This window comes from Pyxicephalus adspersus, chromosome 3 (genome assembly GCF_032062135.1).
Source record: "Pyxicephalus adspersus chromosome 3, UCB_Pads_2.0, whole genome shotgun sequence".
In the NCBI taxonomy this organism is placed as follows: Eukaryota; Metazoa; Chordata; class Amphibia; order Anura; family Pyxicephalidae; genus Pyxicephalus; species Pyxicephalus adspersus.
Window position 1 is genome coordinate 89,536,181 of NC_092860.1, and position 4,795 is coordinate 89,540,975.

At 41.0% G+C, this 4,795-nt stretch overlaps 1 protein-coding gene and 1 non-coding gene across 2 annotated transcripts; both read right to left on the bottom strand.

The window, feature by feature from the left end:
* Positions 1–752: 752 nt before the first annotated feature.
* On the bottom strand, positions 753–4,450 carry LOC140326751 (histone H2A.Z-like; the record flags this gene model as incomplete). Its single annotated transcript, XM_072405623.1, is given in 4 exon segments — positions 753–876; positions 1,381–1,494; positions 3,102–3,179; positions 4,294–4,450. Coding segments are annotated over 4 exon segments (319 nt in total), but the record flags the coding sequence as incomplete, so codon positions are not given.
* Positions 997–1,080, bottom strand: LOC140327890 (small Cajal body-specific RNA 18). Its single transcript, XR_011920175.1, has one exon.
* Positions 4,451–4,795: the final 345 nt, after the last annotated feature.

Here is a 4,795-nt window from a genome sequence, read left to right on the forward strand (position 1 = left end):
TGCTTTTGATACAAAACTATTAAACCTGATGGAAAATCATTTACGCCATGGAACCCATGTCATTTTTTTAAATTTGTGCAGCCATTGGGAAAAAACTAGATACTTTATCTATTTAAAAGCAGATATTGTTAATGCAAATACTTGTAAGTCCCCAATGCTGGTTGTAAAATGAACAATGATCTCTTGTATTTCTCTGCATATATATGGGGAATATATTTCATGGAGGTGACTTGATGCAACACAGTGGCTTTATATACATTTTCAAATTAACAAAAATACACCCCTTACTGAAAGTTTAAAGGAAAAGGTCCCCATTTGCCAGCTTATAAAAAATATAAGAACTGTACTTAAAACAGTACATTTGTACGTCCTTAGATTAGGGAAGGAAAATTAGAGTTAACCAAGTTAACTGATATATACTGCCACAAATTTTCTCTGTGCATCAGATCATGAAAGGGTCCCCTTCCCAGCACCACATTTTCATCTTTCCTTAACTATCCTGAAATCAAAGTATATACCCAATCAAAGCATATACCTAGATACCCTACTTGCACATAGAGAGGATTGTTTGACCCTTTAAAACTGATCATGAGGCAAAGGTGGCCTTCTGTTTGCACTTTCACACATTTTCATTGAACTGTATACAGCTACAGATCATTTTATCTGCCCTACAGCAATATTTTACATATAGAGCGAGATATCCATCATCTGTCCAGCCAATGCCATCTGATGTGCATCATGTCTATGCCCACCAGCAATTGTAGCCTTTATGAGGGCATCCAATTCTTCATCACCTCTGATGGCAAGCTGCAAGTGGCGTGGTGAAATACGCTTCACTTTGAGGTCTTTAGAAGCATTCCCTGCCAACTCAAGCACCTAGGGGAAAAATAGTTTAATATGGAGTGCGAAAATAATTCAGAAGCATCCAAGACAGTCAAGCCAATGGCAAAAAATAGTTTGTGGACAACAGAATACCCAGTTTTCATTTTTATATCCTAGTCTCAGACATCATACAGCACATTTTCTACCATATTGTTCATATGAACTAAGATTGCGCAGTGGGCTAGTCATCACAGACCAGGTATTTACAATCATTTGACTAATTACATTGCTGGATACAAATTTAAGGTTTTTTTCTTTACATTTACCAACTGATCAAACAAATCACAATCTTTTAGAAATAATGTAAGCATTGGTCTGTTACAGACATGAATACACAAATATCTGGGAAAATGGAAGCTACATGCACATATCTACAACCTCATCTCACCCAGGAGAAAAACGGACTCACACCTCAATTTCTGCATTTGCTGATGGCAGACTCTATAGGTGCAAAAAGTCTATAAAGGGCAATTTAAATAGTAGATAAAATTCTCCTACCTCAGCAGTAAGATACTCCAGTATGGCCGCTGTGTACACTGCAGCGGTTCCCCCAACACGTCCATGACTGGTTGTTCGGTTCTTCATAAGTCGATGAATTCGTCCAACCGGAAACTAAAGATTAAAAAGGTTTTCAGAACAGATGTATGTACCTAACACTTTACCATAATAACTGCACAATAGACTACAATTGATTAGCAACTCTTGCCCTTATTATACAACTGCAAGTGTAAATTCTGGCAGTGCAAGGACCAGATGTACTGCTCCTAGAAAATAGCTGCATGTGGTCCAATGTAATAGAGTTTAGTATTCTTGTGAGACAAGATAATATAACAAGCAATGATTTAAATTTTTTTCTTCTTAAAAACAGCTGATCGCACACATGTGCAGTGAGATCTGCACTTTTTTTTTTCCCCACAGTTACAGCAGTTAAGTCACCCAATCTTGTGCCTGCACAGTGTTAAATCAGGTGACTTGGGTAGAAGGCAGAAGTAAGTAACGTAGATGGTTTACAGGACTATAAAGGACCCAACCCAGGAAACCTCTGTAGGAATCTATGGATCTGCAAAAGGGGATTCCCCCCACCCGTTTTTCTGCGTTTTATGTTTTAGGACGCGCAAAGTTTGTCAGCGTATTCATTTGAATAGATAGACCAACACCCTATTTCACAAAAATGTAGGGAATGCAGAACACAGAAACACATTGCATTGCCTTCAAACAGTTGCTCTTTACAGTAAAGCATCCATAAACAGAGTGCAATAAAAAGAGAGAGTGCTGACCATGGATTGTCCTGGTCACTAAAGACACATGTACATTTTACTGCCCCCTGCTCCTCTTCATACTGGGTGCTGGGGCTAATAAGCATAACGACAGGTCACAAACTCATAGAAAAGAAACAGAGCTTTTCCTCAAAATAAAGCAATGTTATAAGCTTTCCCAGAAAGGCTAAAAGAAAAACTTTCAAAGGCTGGCAAGCCAACATTATTTTTAGGCAGGAATAGGCAGTTGTGGCCCTCAGTAGATATCATGTACCACCAGCCCCACCCCCCCTCCATCATTTAGATTTGTTGCCCTGTTTTATTGGAATATAACACAACACTATACAAATTAGATAACGTCAACAAAAAAAAACAAAAAAAACATACTGCTACAGCTTAGAATCTAGCTAGGGATTTAAGTAGCTAGATCTTATGCATAAAATATTTAAAGAGGACTGATTACCAAGTGTTTTTTGTAAGCGGCCATTGCTGAATTGATTCTAAAGTCACACACCTGAGAATCATATAGATATCTGTGTAACAATTAGCTGAACACCTGAGCTGTATCCTCCTGGGCCAGGGATTCAGAAAACCAATTAGGAAGGCTGAAAAGGTCATAAATGGCATTTTACGTAATCTATATTTACAAGTCCTAATTCAAGTGTTCACCTAACATCCTGTTTTGGGTTTCTCTTTCCTTACTGGTTGCTCAGCAATTCTAGTGCAATTATAGGTTTAATCAATTTGACTTCAGAAACAAACAGTGTTACCCCCCCTCGCCCCTTGCTACTAGCCCTGCAGCTGTCATTACTACTTGACTATTGTTAATATGGATTGTTCCTACTTCATGTGTTAATACTACTACCTCTGTTACCAATTTACTTGCACAGGTGAGCATTGGTGTGTTTAGTTCCATTTTAGAGAACACCAGTCATGACAGCGCACAGGTTCAGCTTTTCTTACCTGTAGACCTGCTCTAGCGGAGCGGGTAACAGAGGATGCCTTGGATTTTCCAGAGTCTTTACCAGCTTTACCACCAGCCTGTGTAGGGACAGCACAATATTACACAATAAGCAAGTCTCCTAAGAATTCTACTCTCAAGAAAGTGTCTGCATTATTAACAAAGAAAAGCTGCCACACAACATTGTATACAAATATTTTACGGTCCTAGCTTTACAACCACTATAATGCAATACAAAGAAAACAAGCACGTAGATATTGTGCAAGTTTTTATAGGAAGGAAACGGCACATGTTGTTGCATTACACTTCTTTCCCTAAGTCGTGTGCTTTGCATACATTTCTAGACATTAGTGAACCTGTACCAGTTTTTCTCTCAACCGGAGTTCCTTCAAGGGTTTCTAGGGGTCCTGGAGCAATTCATTTCTGCCTCTTCACCAATGATAAGGGGGTTCTTCTCATGCTGACCACCAATTATAAGCCATGTCCACAAAATGAATATACATAAAAGTCCCTAACACCCCCAAGACAAGGAAAACTCCCAATTTGCCAGCAACACACAAGGTGAATGGGCCCTTATTACCCCCCCAAACTGGCCAAAGCAAGGGAGGCTCCACCCCCCCAACAAAATTATGGGGCCCTTATCACCCCAACCACTAAAGAAGGGTCCCCATTATGTTAAGTGGGGTGTCTCTACCCACACCAATGGAAGAGACCCCCATATTCCCAAGTTAAGGGGCCCTTACACCCTCTACCACAGTAGAGAAGACCAATATGAGTGAACACATGAGGTTATCTCTCATTATTATGACTGAAATGTCATTTAGCACAGCCATCACCCCCCCCCCATATGTATATTTACTGTACAGAACACATAATATAATTCTTATTTCCTCACACTCACATGAAGGGATTTCCATGTCTGACTAAGGCTGCTCTAGACTATACCATAAATCGCCCTCCATTGCTGTAACACACACCTAGATGTACATTACTATTTATTCAGCTTGTGCAGCAGCAATATGGCTGCCAGTCTATGTATGTGGGGTGTATAATGGGTGTGCACCTGTCTGTACACTTTGACCAGGTGAGACACAGGCTGCAGCTTCTAATAATGGAGGGAACCGACACAAGCTCCCGCCCACACAAGGCATGAACACAGCATACATGCAATGCTCCCACCCAGCACACACTCACCATTGTCTTCAGTATTACAGCGACCCTGGCATTAAACACAAAATCATCCCGCCACACACAGCCGCTTTATAGGAATCCACCGCCGTTCAGGAAACGGGATCACTGGCCGACCAATAGAATACGTCAGCGTGCAGAGAAGGCGGGGCCTGTACGGGAGGAGGCATAGTGGGCGATGCATGTGCGGGAGGATGCATATTGGGCGGGGCCTGTGCGGGAGGAGGCATAGTGGGCGGAGACTAGTAAGGAGAAGAAGATATGTTGCTTGTTTAGTTTATGCAAGGTTCCAGCAATGGTGGGGAGGGGCCATGTTGTGTCTGGGGACCTGAGCAGATGTGACTTTTATACAGAGGGGTTCTGACTGTCTAATCTGTATTCTTGTTTCAAGTTAAGAGTGCAGAGTACCCTATGGACGTCATTAGGGCAATTGACTTTGACAATAGGGCATTCTTGCTGAACAATGATTATATATGTATATAGACACACACACAGACACACACATATA